At 52.4% G+C, this 15,288-nt stretch overlaps 8 protein-coding genes across 8 annotated transcripts; 5 read left to right on the plus strand and 3 right to left on the minus strand.

The window, feature by feature from the left end:
* Window positions 1–17: 17 nt before the first annotated feature.
* Window positions 18–1,874, minus strand: SAICODRAFT_17517 (uncharacterized protein; the record flags this gene model as incomplete). The annotated part of the gene is made up of 2 exons (XM_019165816.1): window positions 18–1,395; window positions 1,450–1,874. 2 exons carry the CDS (start codon window positions 1,872–1,874, stop codon window positions 18–20), a joined length of 1,803 nt encoding a protein of 600 aa, XP_019026223.1.
* Window positions 1,875–2,538: 664 nt separating this feature from the next.
* On the minus strand, window positions 2,539–4,464 carry SAICODRAFT_89297 (DNA polymerase alpha, subunit B; the record flags this gene model as incomplete). Its single annotated transcript, XM_019171626.1, has 2 exons — window positions 2,539–3,999; window positions 4,042–4,464. 2 exons carry the CDS (start codon window positions 4,462–4,464, stop codon window positions 2,539–2,541), a joined length of 1,884 nt encoding a protein of 627 aa, XP_019026224.1.
* Window positions 4,465–4,633: 169 nt separating this feature from the next.
* On the minus strand, window positions 4,634–7,356 carry SAICODRAFT_69727 (uncharacterized protein). The gene is made up of 2 exons (XM_019170501.1): window positions 7,111–7,356; window positions 4,634–7,051 (listed from the first exon to the last, which is right to left on the minus strand). Exons 1-2 carry the CDS (start codon window positions 7,148–7,150, stop codon window positions 4,827–4,829), a joined length of 2,265 nt encoding a protein of 754 aa, XP_019026225.1. The 5' UTR covers window positions 7,151–7,356; the 3' UTR covers window positions 4,634–4,826.
* Window positions 7,357–8,099: 743 nt separating this feature from the next.
* On the plus strand, window positions 8,100–8,537 carry SAICODRAFT_23785 (uncharacterized protein; the record flags this gene model as incomplete). The annotated part of the gene is made up of 1 exon (XM_019166722.1): window positions 8,100–8,537. The coding sequence occupies one exon, from the start codon at window positions 8,100–8,102 to the stop codon at window positions 8,535–8,537; it is 438 nt and encodes a 145-aa protein (XP_019026226.1).
* Window positions 8,538–10,758: 2,221 nt separating this feature from the next.
* Window positions 10,759–11,747, plus strand: SAICODRAFT_29272 (uncharacterized protein; the record flags this gene model as incomplete). Its single annotated transcript, XM_019167363.1, has 1 exon — window positions 10,759–11,747. A coding segment is annotated over exon 1 (565 nt), but the record flags the coding sequence as incomplete, so codon positions are not given.
* Window positions 10,925–11,572, plus strand: SAICODRAFT_29273 (uncharacterized protein; the record flags this gene model as incomplete). The annotated part of the gene is made up of 2 exons (XM_019167364.1): window positions 10,925–10,994; window positions 11,332–11,572. A coding segment is annotated over exon 2 (209 nt), but the record flags the coding sequence as incomplete, so codon positions are not given.
* SAICODRAFT_29276 (uncharacterized protein) lies at window positions 11,605–11,928 on the plus strand. Its single transcript, XM_019167365.1, has 2 exons — window positions 11,605–11,698; window positions 11,732–11,928. Exons 1-2 carry the CDS (start codon window positions 11,639–11,641, stop codon window positions 11,843–11,845), a joined length of 174 nt encoding a protein of 57 aa, XP_019026229.1. The 5' UTR covers window positions 11,605–11,638; the 3' UTR covers window positions 11,846–11,928.
* A 466-nt stretch (window positions 11,929–12,394) lies between these two features.
* On the plus strand, window positions 12,395–15,077 carry SAICODRAFT_53568 (uncharacterized protein; the record flags this gene model as incomplete). The annotated part of the gene is made up of 4 exons (XM_019169220.1): window positions 12,395–12,584; window positions 12,637–14,577; window positions 14,628–14,824; window positions 14,877–15,077. 4 exons carry the CDS (start codon window positions 12,395–12,397, stop codon window positions 15,075–15,077), a joined length of 2,529 nt encoding a protein of 842 aa, XP_019026230.1.
* Window positions 15,078–15,288: the final 211 nt, after the last annotated feature.

Raw genomic sequence — 15,288 nt, forward strand, 5'->3', positions numbered from 1 at the left:
CTCTTTTCTATCTTCGTCTACCACCCGAAACTCTCCACAAAAGTATCAATCTCCCTATCAGCAGTCATGTTCGCACTGACAGCATTTGCAACCTCATCACTAAGCGTAGAAGGCCCACAAACACCAACCGCCATCCTACCCAACTCACTCGCCTCCGCCACAGCCATCTCAACCAACGCCAGCACATTCGGACGTCCAAAGCAGACGTACGAGGCGAACTGGCTAATACCCTCTTTGTCCGTCAATGAAAGCAAGGAACCCTCAGTGGATGAAGGCACCTCAGTGACATCGCCCTCACGAGACTCGTCGGCAGTAGACTCAGTGTCCAAAGATGCGCTAGAGGTAACCTCCCTCGCCTCTGGCAACAACTGCGGCTTCTTTTCAGGATGTTCAGCAACGAGCGCCTGTTCCCTCGTAACCCTAATCTCAACGTCCAAAAAGTCATTGGGTGCATCGGCCAACATCCCTGCCAGCTCATTGCGGACCCAGGAGAGGTGTGCGCGGTTTGTGATGACCCAGATGAATTTGACGCGTTTGGTATAGATCCCCGTCTGCGCGACACGGCGACGGACCAAGTCTCTGGCGACAGTGATGGAGAAGGTGATTCCAGTTCCTCCGGCGATGAGGAGGACGGTTTCGTAGCGGTGAAACGCAGCACAATGTCCATAAGGTCCATCAACGCACACGGGCACAGTCTGCGCACCAGCCAAAGCCTTCTTGTAGAGAGTTCCTGTGGCACCCGAACGAGCGCGAATCAAGATATCAATCGAGTCATCCTCAGAAGTAGACATGATGGTAAACGGATGTCCCTGACCCGGCGCCAACGCCGGCAAACTCAAGAAACAATGCGATCCAGGCGCCCACCTCCTCATCACACTCAACCCTTTCGGCTTCTCAATCCTCAACACCACAATCCCTCCAGGATATGTTTCGACACTGGCTTTGCGGAACGGCGCACCCACCCCAATCCTCATCCACCTAAACACCCGATCCAAACAAATAATCCCAATACTCGCCTTGACCCAAACAACACAACTCTTATCATGCTTCCAACTCGCCCCAAGCATAACGCCCGCCATAGCCAAATGCACCAAATAAAAGCTCTCGTAGAATCTGTTCCTCAACCACCTCACACTTCCGAAACTCAGAAAGATACACGCGGCGAATCCGACGAAGCCGATGACGTTTGTGGTTTTCTTGAGACGCTCGGGTTGGCCTTGGGAGGTGTAGAGGTAGGAGTAGAGGACGGTGTGGAGGAAGACGTAGAGGAGCATTGCGCGGCCGACCCAGCGGTGCAGGACGTTGGCTTTTTCGTGAGAGAGGCCCATGAAGAGGGCGAGGGGGGAATTCTTCATCGAGAGGAAGAAGAGAGGGGGGAAGTTTGCCGCGGCGATACTATCCACAAAAAGTCAGCCATTGTTCAAGCGAGATGTGGGAAGGGAGACAAACCGTCCGAAACGCTTAGCCACACGCTTCAAATCCGTCCCCCCAGTCTCATTCAACACAAACAATAAATTCAACCCCAAATAAACCACACAAGCAACCCACAACCCAACCTTCCCCACCCTCGTCGTCCTCATCATCCACCTTCTCCACACCACCCCCGGCGTCCTCACAACCCTCCTAACACTCCCCATCTTGGAAGAGGGTGTGCCGGAGAGTCGAAGAGTGAGAAGACGGTAGGCGTAGACGACCGTAAAGATGAGGACGGCAAGGGAGAAGCTGTAGTTGACGAGTTTGGCGTATTCGAAGGAGAGTGCGGCCATGGCGGCTTTTGCGCCGTTGTTTCCGCCGTTGTTGCCGCCGGTGCCGTTCGTGCTCGAAGCCGGGCCCGAAGAGGATCTCTTAACGACCTCGCTGATGATATTCTCCATCTTTCCCTGCGATTGCCGAGTGTGACGAAACACTCCCTTGGGTAGGCCATAGCGAGGGCTCTATATATACCCCTCCACCCATCCCATAGTCATGCACGACACCTCAAGCCAGTTGCGACGACGAACGAGACACGGAAGATCTAGAGTACGAACCAACCCTTAGCAGGACCTGCCAAAAATTATCTGATCTGACGCTTGGTGCATAATCTGATCCAGCTTCCAATCATTTCAAGCAGCTGCACAGTCCTCGGCCGAAAAAGATCTTTTTTTTTGTCGGGGGTGCAAGTGCAAGTGGGCGTTTTAGATGAATGGTGCCGTCCGAAGTTTGTCGCGTGCTGTTGCCGAGAGGTTGGTTGGGTGTTCTTGTCAAGGCAAGTGTGCCGGCAGTGAGCGTGGACGGAGGATGATGAGCGACCAGACAAACGATCGTCGTTCATGATCCTCGCATCATCTACGACAGACAGCAGGCCAGACCTCCCTCGGGCAAACGGCGCAGACTCGGCCCCAATCTCCTCTGCACGCCAGCTGAAGTTATCAGATCTCCCAGAATAGCCTAGCCCCCCCTGACGTTTTAGCCGAGGGTGAGTTGGTTAAGCGACCCCGAGTCATGTGAAGCGAAGTTATCTGATTTGAGATTCAACCTTCATTAATCATCCACTTCCAATTAAATCCTAACCAAATCAACCCTACACCTCTCCCACGCCCGATTCTCCACCACCCCTCCCTCCCCCTCCCCCTCCCTCACCTCCCTCCGCCCCACCGTAACCCGCGCCCATCCCCCCGCCGCAAACCTCTTCGCCATAACCCCCGGATTCAAACACACTACCCCATCAACAACCTTCGCAAACCCCTTCAACTCGCTCGGCGTCACCAACAAATCCGGGACCGCCTCCACGAACTCTGTCAATCCCAGATAGGGAACATCGAGGTTCCCCGAGGGGGAGGGGAAGAGGGGATAGAAGTTGCGTTGGGAGATGAGGTGCGACGGCAGCCGAGCCAACATATTCTGGTGTGTTGGGTTCCGGACCAACTCTTCTTTCGAGAGGTGGAAGAGGATGTCGTTCGTCGTACACCCCAACACGACATCACCAACCTTAAACACCGCCGGACTCGGCAAAGACTTGATATGCTTCTGCCCAGAGAGTCCAAGAGATTTGAGCTCAAAGGCCTCTTGCGGGAAACACGCATGCCGGTTACACGCGTCCCTCACATGCGGCATCAACAACACCGTCGTCCCACTCGGAATCCTCAAGATCTCCTTTGCCACACACTCCCTAAACAACTCATCCAATGTCTCCACCTGTGCCTCCACCGTAGAAAAATCCCCATTCTTGATAAGCGGGTGTTCGGTATCGATAAAGGGCCCCATGAGGACGACGACCTCAGCCCTCTCCTCACCCCTTTCGAACCGTCCGCAGAATTCTTTGAGGGGCTCGAAGAGGAGGGAATTGTCCATCGTCCATGGACCTGACGCGATGGCGATCCTGTAACCCTCCTCCGCGAACTCATCCACTGAACTCGCCGCCAACGGTAACGGCGGCAACAACAAAATCTCCTTAACAGCAAAATACCCCCCTCCGGCATTCGTCCCCCTCACCGCAACGATCTGTCCCGGGAAAAACGCAAAACTCTTCAACTCCTCCGCCAACCGCAGCGGAACCCTGGCACCAGCTCCATACCTCCGACTCGTCTCCAACAACAAACTCGCAGTATTAAGCCGACCTCCTTGGTTCGAGTCACCGACGACTCGTCCCACGGCAACACATTCCCCCATCCTAACCACACTCGGATTTCCCACTTCTTCCTCGCCCAAGCCCAACGCTTCTGCATACGCGTCGACACGGTCATCCAACACGTCTGAGGCGGTGGTGGGTTTCATGTGACACGTCCTGAATTGATACTTCTTTGGTTCGAAGGAGGCTGTGAGCGGCAAGGGTGTAGAGAGGGGAGCGTGGGTGAGGAGTGGGAGATGGGGGTTTAGAGTTTCGGTTGTGAGGCCGGGGTTGCGGCGAGCGGTAAACGGCGTTCCGGTTCCGATGGGGTTGGAGTTGAGGTGTGAGGCGCTGGCGCGGGGGGTCGCAGATTGGGAGAGCGGGGAGGAGTCGACGAAGTCGGCGGGTCGCTTCTTGGGCGTCGGAGTGTCGCCGCCGAGGAGGGAAGGCTTCACCGCCGACGAATTCGTGTTCAGCTTTCGTTTGAGCGAGGGCGAGGGAGTACCGGGCATGATCCCCCCACCCATACCAATCAACTCATCCAACCCCGTACCCCTCCCAATCTTTACCCCACTCCCCGGCGTTGCTCCTACACCCCCCTCTTTCTTCACCCTTGACTGTTGCCTAACCTCCCTCTCCAACTGCGCCTGAACATCCTTCTTGAAATTCCTCACGTTCTCCAATGTGAGTACAACTTCACTCTCGGCAGAGTTTTGTTGGATACACCATGATTCCCATTTGTAAAAGAGTTCTTGGGGGTCGAGGGAGTAGAGGCGGAGGATGGAGTGGAGTTCGGCGAGGATGTCGGGGGTTGAGGGGAGGGTGGGGCCGAAGTGCTGTTCGAGAGCTTCGGTGATGGCTGGATCGTCTGTCGTCATGTTGATCTGATCAATCAAGGATTGTCTTCCTGAAATTGAAAGTCCTGGGTCGAGGACGCGTTTGATGCAGGTTAATTGGAGTGCCCGCGACGCGTCTGAGTGTACGCCTGCGCCCAGCGCACAGCCGCACCACCAAAAGTACTACGTGAGGGTGTGAAGATTAAATGAAATCCATTTGTATTGTGTCGAGACCCTAAGCTCTCGTATGCTAGTGAAACCTCATCTATCACGGTCCAAATATAACCAGGTATCCCCAATAAAACGCCATATCCAAAGCAAAACTAAACAAAATGCTATCACCATACTTATCGATATATCGCTACCATATCAGTACAACTCAAAACCCAGTCTCCTAATCGCAATCACGCAAGACCAAGCTCACCCTGTCCACCGAAGAAATCATCAAAGTTGACCTGCATTCTATTCAACCCATCCACGGTCTGCACCTTTCCAGCATTAGCCGCTGCAGCAGTGTTGCACGGCGTGTCAACCTCGCTTCCTTCACCCCAGCTTGTCAACGCAGTCGTACCATCATCATCACAAAATAACCCCGGCGGCGGCGAACTCGGCAGGATATCTGTCTGCGGACTCGTACCCGTTCCCGCTCCGAAATTGGGTTGAGGAATCATGTCTTCCATACCCGCTTGCGAGAGCATGTTTCCGAGAGCAGCCTTGGAACGGGGCGTCATCTCCACTCCACCGACGATTTCGAAGCCCAAGGGCTTGGGCGGAGCTTCCTTGCTGTCCAGCAGGTTGAAGATACTGCTCTTCCACGGACTCGGCGTCGGCGCAACAGTCGGACTCTGGAAACTCCCAGTACTCCTTGTCGGCGTCTTCAAGAAATCGTCAATATTCCGTCTCGCCGAAGCCTCTGGCGTAGAGGGACGGTTCTCCTTCCCCTTTGCTGGTGAGAACTTCATGGGTGACATGTTAAGCCACTCGCCCATATCAATCGGCGCATTACCGATTCCGATATCAGACAATGCTTCGCGGCCCGTAGAGCTCATTCTATCCTCCTCAACCGTGGTCAACCCCAAATCATCGTTGCCAAAGACACCATCCGTCGCACCCAGGGGTCTAGGAGGCGAAGACATACTCCTCTTCAACGAATCCTTCGGGGCTTTCTTCGCCGCCTTCGGTCTCCTCGCCTTACTCTCCGCCGAAGCCGTACCCTTCGGCCGATCCCACAACTCTTCCGGTCGCATGCGTTTCCGGGTGGTATAGAACACGCCACACGGATTACACAACAACATCTCCCTCCGATCCTTTCCATCGTTGTTAAACCTCTGACTTTCCTCCAAAGCCTCGAACGCACAATTGACTTTCCTCCACGCAGCAGTCTGATTCGTTCCACAATGCTGACAAATCTTGCCACTAAGTGTCGTTTGCGTCTGTCCAGGTCCCATAAACGTGGGGTTTCCAGCCTGGACTGCAGCGAGACGCGCAGCGTTATTCGCCTGTACCCGGTCCCGGCCACGCATATCCTTCTTCCTGGGCGCAGTCTCCTTCTTCCTCTTCTTCGTGACAGGAGCAGGCTCAGACATCGGCCCACTGGGTCCGCGTTTCCTTGACTGCTCCTCCTGGTCGTCCTCGCCAGTGATGACGACCACGGCATGACCTTTTGCCGGATCCATCTTCATGGTGACCTTGCGGCCACTCGTACTTCCGGCAACGCTATGCATAGAAGCTTTCCTGACCATTGAGGCGCTGGCGGAGGCGGGAGGGGCCATGGGCATGCTGGGAAGGATAGGGGAGGAGGCGCCGCGTTGGGTTTGCCAGTCGCTGAGGTTGCTAGTGGAAAGGGGCATTCCGGGCATCGGCGGAGGCGAGGAACCCAACATAGGGTGTGCGTTCGGTAATACGGGCGTAAAAGAAGGCGACGATGCTGCCGGTGAGGAAGCAGCAACCGAGCGTTCGTGCACTTGTTGCGGTGCGACGCGTTTTCCACTTGCCAATAAAGACGCTTTACGTCCTCCAGCCGTTGATGAAGCCCGCGACAGCGAACGTTTCGTCGGTGCAAACTCCTCAGCCGGAGGCGTCATTTCCGCAAGTTGTCGGAGTTGTGTCTGAACATCCACCGCGAGCCCCTTTAACGATGCCGTCCACGCCTGCACGTCAAAGCTCTTTGGTAATGCCTTGCTTATCGCGTCATACGTCCTCATAGCCGTCAGGAACTCACCTTGCGTGGCCCCAGCGACCTTGTACAGTTTCAACTTGACCTCCAACACCTCTCCTGCACCGTAAATAGGTCCAGCACCGATCACGCGTCCAGTAACGTAATGTCTCTCAGCAGCCTCAGGACTTCCCAAAATCCACGAAAGCATCCCCTGTCCAAGGAATGGTGCATCCATTTCCGTGTAGTCGGTTGTGTAGACGGTGTAGTCAGCAGCATTCGGTCCATTGGCGATAAGTTCTGGCGACGCGGAGCAGACTGCCGAGATACACGTTCGAAGATCAACGAGACCAACCAGCGGCGTATCCAATGTACGCCCTGGCGTGTCGTTGAGAAGACGGATGGATATAGGTGTTGACGACCTTGCAAGGAATGGATGGTCATGTGTGGTGTCGAACGTATACAGGATTTTGACTGTGAGCACAACCGTAAGTAATCCAGATCTCAAAGCCCTGGCCTGAAGGTGAGCTCACCCTTCATCTGACGCGTTGTAGGGGGTTTAGGAGTCGTCATGTTGGTTCACTATCCTTCAGAGGTGTGGTGAAGGGGTGAATTGACGCGTCGACAGGCGTCCGGGAGGGTGGTGACAAGAGTGGAGCCCCGTGAGTGAACCAGGATGATAAAGCAAGGTCTGTAGGATACGGGAAGGATAAGGATGCCGTGAGAGCAGGCAGACACGTCTTTGCTAACTTGGATCTTCGTTGGTGGATTGGTTGGAGTTCAGCTCGAATTCATTGAACGCGTCTCGCGTATCTTCATTAAGTACTGCAGTGCGCAAGATTCATGTCATAGCGCCAAAACCCGCCTGATCGCGCGCGAGGGATGCTACCTCAGCACCAGAGCAGTATAGCTGAAGGCTGAGAGTAAAAAATGAAGACGGCCATGGATACATGGAGTCTCGAGCAATCGCTTGGTACCCTTGGATCTTGTGTAGCCTCTTTTCCCGTGAAGTTGTGGCAGCACAAAGTGTCTTTGATGCTGGCGTATGGTAGAAGGATACAAGATGTCAGGCTACACTTGACTTGTCCCAGCACTTCAAGAACATCGGTAAGTTTGCATAAGGCCGCAGGGAGACTGTACTTGGCAAACTATCGTGGATTGATGAGGTTTTGGGATGGTGATCAAGCAGGCAACCCTGCATGGAGATTAGGGTATCCCAATGTTCTCTTCTTTTTGGGGAAAGATTCGACTAAGGAAGCATTGGGCATGATCAAATCCTTCTTCTCCGGTTATTTGCGCGCTGGACGTCTTGGGCAGCAGTCCACAATGGAGGGTGCAGGCGTAGGAAGGGAGCTGAAAAAAGGAACGAGCATCACCTTTTGCTGGGCATCTTTTCCCATATTATGACCTGTTCCCATGTCCAGAGACAGTGGAGTTTGATGCTTGCATGAAGTTCACAGATCAGTATCTTGGTCTTGTCAAACCGGTTGTGGTTGTGACTTATTCTTATCGGGTCTCCTCTATGGCAGCAGGTAAGTTCCTTCACGGTTATGGGACAGCACACAAAGTTTCACCAGCAAAGTCGGTTTTCTGTTTCTGGCCTTCCATGACGGGGGATGGATTGATGGAGATGTTGCGAACCATCAGCGGACACAGCACTTCTTGCGGTTCCTTGCTTTCATCCAGGCGCGACAAATATGATTATTCTCCAGTCGAATTTCAGAGAATCATCGACCTTATCAGCATCATCGGCTTTAAAATTGCAGACCTGGCAGTTGAGATCTTGGCGGCTGATATGAGCAGGAAAATGCTTTGTGAGATGATTCGAGCAAACTACGCCTTACTGTCCGCGAACTATTCGATGGATATGCTTGTTTTCTGGGATGAATCGAGTACCAACAACCGTTGCACCTATCAAAAATTTGGCTATTCTCCCGAGGGGTCACCCTTGAAGGCATAACTTGGTAGCTGTAGCATAATTAATATACATCAAACTTAGACCCATCATGAAGCGTCCCTTGATCAGAGGCAGGCATCCTCCTCTCAATATCATTCATGCCTGGATTTCTTAGTAAATTGCTAACAAATCTCGGCAAGTTGGATATTCAGGGGAGGGACCTGCACATCGGTCCCTGGACTCTAGGACATTTTGACGGACAGTAAGAGGCTTGCGTCGAGATCTTTTTTTAATAATTTGACGAAACATAGACTATATACAATGGGAGTGGTACCGTTCGAAAAGGCATAAAAAAAGAAAGATCCTGACACCCCTCTCTCCTTCTCTCTCCTGCCCAACATTCATCCTCTTCACGAACTAAGCTGACTAAGCTTATAGATACGCAAAAATACTCTCTCGCAAATGGGTGACTCGAGCAAAGTTGCGCAGCTGCGCAGAAAAGCTTAGAACATCATTACCAAGCAAGCTCGTCAGTATGGTACTCTCTGGAGGGGTGCTGGGAGGACATACGTCTGAATCTATGGACTGCAGTCGGGCCTCAAGACAGCGCTTGGTCTTCTCCTTTGCCTTCGAAAGGGGCAAGCAGCGCTGCGCAGCAAGCATATCTCCTGGTCGGATACCTGGGATGGTCTGACTGGCAGGCACCCTCTTTAAATCCTCGAGTGCCAATCCATTTTCGCAAAAAGCTTGCTCGGTCTGCACAGCATCGAACCTGGTGTAGCTAGGGTGGTTTTTCGCCACAAAACTCGTAAAGCCTGCTACATCTTTGACGTCCTCCATCCGTAATGGGCTCGAGAGTAGTACCGGCACAGTCAAGATTGTGGGAATCGGAGTAGTAGCAGGCTTATGGGGAGTCGAGGAGATTGCAGGCGTAGTTCTCCACATAGGAGCTGGTGTACTGTAAGTCTCGGAGCTTGCTGCGGCGTGCACGGTGCCTTTGTGAAGTTTGTTGAAGGTCGGTGTATGTGGTGGGACCAACTCATCAACATCCCTGTCGGGAAGGGCCATGAACTGTCCCCAGCGGCTCAGATGATGTGAGGCAAGGTGCATTCGCTTCCCTGAGCCCGGGACCTTCCAGCAGTACCCTTCGTGTACTTTACATACCCATTTTTCCTGAAGCTTCGTAACATTAGACAAAACAGCACGCTTGAAGGCTTTATTTCAACATGTTGCTTCACTTCGTTCAGCATAGGCTTGGAGGGGTTGTTTCCGTGCTTTTTGGGGCCTCTGACGTCCTCCAAGGATGCGGGGAGGGGTATCGAGTTCAGCGTCTGAAGATCCACCCGGGTCAAGAGGGACGTATTTCGCTTAAATACCGATGGAAACACTCCAGTTCTTGTTCTTTTACCACTGTAGAGCTCCTGTAGATCCTTCACTTGATCCTTCAAGTCCTCTAAGTCAGCGGCACTGCGCAGCTTCGTCACTGCATATTCTACCCTACCTCGAATGATCTGGTAACCCAGGATCATGTAAGAAATCCTGGGGGATATGTCGTCAGGGCAGCTCAGGTCGTCACAGAGATCTTCGGTGGCCATTTTCATGAGCATGGCATGGACGTAGTCATAATCCCATGATGGTAGAATGGTTACCTGCCCTTCCATTGAGGGCTTACCCCCGGTCCTAGTGGTGGCAAATTTGATGACGAATCTTTGCAACTCGAGCTCTTCGCTGACATCTGATGGCATGGGAAGAGCTTCTGATTTGTTGCGGGTTGTTGAAGGTTTTCTTCGGTTCTGGAGTCGATGAGAAGTCAGTTTCGACGACGTGTTGAACGCGTGGTTTCGCAGCACGGGAAGAAGCCCTACGTTGCGATGATTCAATAGCATCAATCAGCAGACGTTGTCAACTCGATTTGGGCAAGATACGACGTGATTTTTTGTTCCAGTTTGTCGGTGGTGTGGAGTACGCGCGCAACACGTGATTGGCATGACTGTTGCACTTGGCTGTAAGTGGAGAGTCTACGACCTTGCAGTACAACGAAATAGCAGTCTCGTAGCCATTCTGCGAGGACTGAACGCCCAAAAAAGTCGGCCGCGACAAGCGTAGAAATTCTAACTTGCCAAAATTGAAGGAGATAGACCAAGAGTAACTCAATAGGATGTAAAAGACGGTCTTTTAAACTACTCTACTTACTTTCAGCCTGATCTGACTTGATCTGAGTACTTGGTGTTGTCACATCTGGGAATAAGGTTGTCTGCGGCACAGCTGCTGAGCACCGTGTTCTCAAACCCCCACACCCAACATGCCAGATCTCAACATAGAAGACATCCCATACAGCGATCTTTTGCATGAAGAGAGACCATACCGTTGCGCTGAGATCGTGGGCCTCACAAAAGCTGAAATTCCAAAGGAGAAGATTGAGGAGCAGCGTCTTGTCAAGAGAAGGACATTGGAGGGTATCACTAACAATTGGTGGAAGACAGCCTCCTACCGCTACAGCCCTTGTTCTGGAGTCCTCGGATCCTTTCCAAACGCGATAAGGACGAGCTCACCCGCAGTGTTCGCACAGGGAAGTACAACAACGCTGTGGAAGCTGCTGCTGCCTTCAATCATGGTCGCCAAAGGGATCTTTCAGCGGAGACGGTATGCTTGTTACTACTCAAAAGCGAAGCAAAGTGTGTTACACAGCAGAGGAAACCGTTTCTGTCGGCTGCGGCTCGGGAAAGGCATTACCAATGGGCAAAGGAGCACTTGCACTGGAGGAAGGAGGACTGGATGCGGATCATCCACACCGACGAACCGAAATTCCCGTGTTCTGGGCCAGGACATGTTGCAAAGGTCTATGTCTGGCCTGGGGATCCTCCTAGGGAGAATGAATTCATTCCTCGGATGCATTCTGGTGGTGGGAGTATCTTCGTGTTTGGTGGAAAGTGCTGGTGGGGGGCCACAAAACACGCTCGTTCGCAGGTCCCAACGGTCGACAAGGTCGTGATGCGTGACTTCGTTGAAGACTTTCTACTTCCCAAGCTTCAGGGGTTCAGAGAAGCCGACATCAATCTCACAATCCAACATGACAACGACGCCAAGTTTCACGCGCCGACTGCAGAGAATCGTACGAACGGGAGGGATACAGAGTCCTACCCTGGCCGGCATACTCACCTGATATGAACCCCATTGAGGACTTGTGGTGCCTGATCTCCAAATGCCTGGAAAAGCGAGCTGCGGTTGCAAAAGACCTCGATGAACTATGGAAGTAGACGTTGAAGGAATGGGAAAAGATTCCGCTCGAATACCTCCGGAAGCTCAATGTATCGATGCCCCAGAGGGTGAAGGACCTGTACGATGTTAAGAGGGGTCATACAAGACATTGAGGTTTTCTAGCGAGGGTGAGGAGGGGGGTGTTGGATGGAGCCGGTGGGGTACTCAGGAAGGACCCAGCGAATACAGTAGTTAGCGAGTTGTCCTCTTAAAGATGTGTTTATTTTGCTTTAAACAAGACGTTTTTCAAATCGTTTCAGCGAATTTCCAACTTCTAACTTTACCGGCTTCCTCGCCGGCCCTCGCGCCGACTCTTTTGGGCCACGGTACGGCACACGTACTTTGGTTCTTCCAGACCTGTTTCGTTTCCAATTTTGGGTAGATTAAGCGTCGAAAAAAATCCCGAAAGGTTCTTTGAAGGAGGTTGAGTAGTTTCAATTCAACATAGAACAATATGATTTTCCATTCGATTGTCGCTATTACGCGTTTATGGCAGCTGACGTTACGTCGGTTGCAGGATGTTGCAGCTCGTACACCTCGACGAAAGTTATTTTTAGAACACCATGCTCGCCCGTATCGCCAACCCTCAGGCGATTTTGAGAACGTCTCGGACGTTGCTCTTACGGCATGCTACACCTTTTCGTCAAGTGCACCGGGCGCCAATGCCTTTGATCCGCCCCTTGGTTCGTGCGAGACTGAACCATGTACGAGTCGGGCAATTACAGGCAATTCAGGGAAGGGCCTTGTGGACGAACAATATACCAAAGTTGTTTTTGAAATCATTTAGAGTGCCTGTGGCTGCTGGTACGCTGTTGATTACTGTGTTAGGTTATCTGGACTACAAAGTGCAAGGTAAAGCGATCGCTGCTCTATCCAGGAAGAGTATTACTGACCTTGCTCACAGAGGCGAGGAACTATGCCAAAGACTTTGCAAACGGCGCATGGGCAACAGCAAGTGGACTGTACCATTCCTTAGCGATACCGCAGGTTACGGCTCCCGCGTGGATACAAGAGCTATTACAATCCGCATCCCCATCAAACTCCGAACAATCGAATTCCAGAGAATCCTCAGACAAGGAATCATCTTCCTCATTTAACACCGACCCCAAGGAACCCGAACGACCCAACATCCTCACCACCCTCGCCGCCGCTACAGGCGCAACTCTCTTCACAGACGACGACACCCCCGGCCAAGCAAGAGACGACCAAATCATGGTTCTTACGCGTAAAATGATTGAAATTCGGAACATTCTCCAACGCGTCGGCAAATCTGACTCCCTCCAACTTCCCTCCATTGTTGTCATCGGGTCCCAGTCATCTGGAAAGAGTTCGGTGTTGGAGGCGATTGTTGGACATGAATTCTTGCCGAAGGGAAACAACATGGTCACGAGGCGGCCTATTGAGTTGACTTTGGTGCATACGCCTGGTGCGACGGTGGAATATGGAGAATTCCCGGCGCTTGGGCTGGGAAGGATCACGGACTTTGGGCAGATTCAGAGGACATTGACGGACCTGAACATGGCTGTCTCGGATGCTCAATGTGTGTCTGATGACCCGATTCAGCTCATCATCTACTCTCCCATGGTACCTGACCTGTCGTTGATCGATCTTCCTGGGTATATCCAGGTCGAGTCGGTGGGCCAACCACCGGAGCTGAGGGAGAAGATTTCGAAGTTGTGTGACAAGTATATCCGCAGCCCGAACATCATCCTCGCTGTGTGCGCCGCTGACGTGGATTTGGCAAACTCACCCGCGTTGAGGGCTAGCAGGATCGTTGACCCATTGGGCCTGCGAACCATCGGAGTGGTTACGAAGATGGACCTTGTTTCCCCAGAACGGGGTGCTGCCATCTTGCGAGACAACCAGTACCCACTTCATCTCGGATACATCGGTGTCGTTGCCCAAGCACCGTCTCTATCTCAGGGTTTGAGGCAGAGGTTGACGGGGGGCAACATCTCTGGCATCATCGCACAGAACGAGAAGAGTTTCTTTGACGGACGCCGGGAATTCGATACTGGGAGCGGTGTCAAGACGGGTACAGTCGAGCTGCGACGGACTTTGATGCATGTTCTCGAGTCATCCATGTCGTCGAGTTTGGAAAGTATCTCGAATGCGATCACGCAGGAGCTCGAGGAGGTTTCCTATAAGTTCAAGGTCTTGTACAACGACCGCGAGTTAACTGCTGAATCATATTTGGCGGAGAATGTGGATGCCTTGAAGCAGAGGTTTAAGGAGTTCTCGGCACGGTTCGGAAAACCGCAGGTTGCGGCGATGTTGAAGACGGATTTGGATCAACGTGTATTGAATATTCTTGCTGAGCATTACTGGGATGACAAGACACTCGCGTCCCTGTCGAATGCTTCTCCGGATGACAAGCACTGGCAGCACCATTTCGACGCATCATCGCTTGCGCTGACGAGGTTGGGCGTTGGCCGAGTCGCGACTGATCTCGTTGTCAACGCTTTGTCAAGCAAGATGCAACGACTTGCAGACGAAACCGACTTCCGCCATAATCACTTTGCTTCCAACCACATTCAGTCCGCTGTCCAGAACATCCTCAGGTCTCGATACCATTCCACTGCTGATCAGGTAGAGAACTGTGTCAAGCCATTCAAGTATGAGGTTGAGGTTGATGATCGAGAATGGAATGTTGGTAAGGAGCGTGCCGTGGTCCTGTTGAAGGAGGAGGCGGCACGTGTGGAGGCAGCTATCACAGAATTGAAGAAGAGTGTGGGCTCGAAGAGGCTTGGCCAGGTCATGTCATTTTTGAAGGAACAGGGTGCGAAGGAAGTACAAGCAAATGAGCAGGATATGGGCGGATATAGTGGCGCTCTCCTACAGAAGGGTTCGTTCCTTCATACGTGATTGAGAGGCATGGACTAACCCCGTCGATAGGCAACTACGCAAACTACCTCCAAACCCGTGCAGATGTTCTCAAGATGAGAATTATGGCACTCAAGTCGAAGCAGTGTCGATCCAAGGAGAATCAGATGTACTGTCCGGAAGCGTTCTTGAACGTCGTTGCGGATAAGCTTGCTGCGACGGCAGTGTTGTTCATCAACGTCGAGTTGCTCACAGAGTTTTACTATCAGGTGTGTTGGGAACGTTATTGCTCCGTATGATAGATACTGACCTGGTATTCAGTTCCCTCGCGAGCTCGAGAACCGACTTGTTCGCAATCTGACGCCGGATCAAATCCAGGCCTTTGCAAGGGAGGACAAGGAGGTGAAGGCACACATTGAGATGCAAGAAAAGAAGGAGTTGCTGCAGCTCGCACTGGACAAGATTGAGTCTGTCATACTGTTGGAGAAGACGAGCAAGATGCAGCAAGAGCAGCGCAGGTGATTCGGATTTTTCTCTCTTGTGATTTCATATATCTATGATTGGTTTGTTCATTGGCGCTTGGGCTACGGTGTTAGTTTTGCTGTTCTTTTTCCATTATTACGATCTCAGAACATTATATTTGATCCTGCTCCCACGGCTCACACCGCACACCAAGCTAAGGTGGCGCAGGCAAGGCAGCGAGCACCGCAGTTGCGAGGTCGCGATCAAGAAG

Source organism: Saitoella complicata (assembly GCF_001661265.1).
Source record: "Saitoella complicata NRRL Y-17804 unplaced genomic scaffold SAICOscaffold_4, whole genome shotgun sequence".
NCBI classification, from domain to species: domain Eukaryota; kingdom Fungi; phylum Ascomycota; class Saitoellomycetes; order Saitoellales; family Saitoellaceae; genus Saitoella; species Saitoella complicata.